We start from the raw sequence: 533 nt of genomic DNA, 5'->3' as shown, positions 1-533 counted from the left end.
CATCATGCCCCCAGCCTGGCTCAGCAAGGAAGCCGGGAAGCTGAAGGAGCTGGGTGGGTCAGGCTCAAGGGAGAAGGGGCCAGATCACTTCCCACTGGAGGGCAGGATCTCTGCACGCACCTGAGCCGGCTCTGTTGTCACACTGCAACACCGCCTGCCCAAGCCCTGGGCACATGTGCACCAAGAAGGCCGGCAAGAATTCTCCACCCTCAGCCAGCACATCATTCTTTGCCCATGCTGGATCAGAGCGTTTGGCACTTCCTGCCCCTCGCCAGCTCCATGCTGGCCCTGCTGCTGGCCCTGCTGTCTCCTGCTGCTGTGGCCGGCTGCAGCGAGGGTGAGGTGAACCGGCAGCTCATCCTGGCCAAAGTCAAGGCCCACTTCCTGGAGTTCCTTGGCCCCGCACCCCAAGCCAACAGGGTCCAGAGGGGCCAGAGGGGGCTCCACCGGCGACATGCTTCCACTGCCCACAGCTGGGAGGAAAAGGATACATCCCAAGTGATCATCTTCCCCTCCACAGGTAAGAGGACACC

General features: G+C 62.5%; 1 protein-coding gene across 1 annotated transcript in view; it reads left to right on the top strand.

Moving 5' to 3' along the window:
* Positions 1 to 533, top strand: part of INHA (inhibin alpha) — a 5,372-nt gene continuing 4,839 nt past the window's right edge. The window contains exon 1 of the mRNA XM_015414509.1: positions 1 to 520. Coding sequence (XP_015269995.1) covers positions 235 to 520 — 286 coding nt within the window. The 5' untranslated portion in view covers positions 1 to 234. The remainder of the gene's footprint in view (positions 521 to 533) is intronic.

The sequence above is a fragment of the Gekko japonicus genome, unplaced genomic scaffold, assembly GCF_001447785.1.
Source record: "Gekko japonicus isolate JY-2015 unplaced genomic scaffold, Gekko_japonicus_V1.1 scaffold446, whole genome shotgun sequence".
NCBI lineage: Eukaryota > Metazoa > Chordata > Lepidosauria > Squamata > Gekkonidae > Gekko > Gekko japonicus.
Note: the sequence above shows the minus strand (reverse complement) of the source record. Positions and strands in the feature narration are given on the sequence as shown.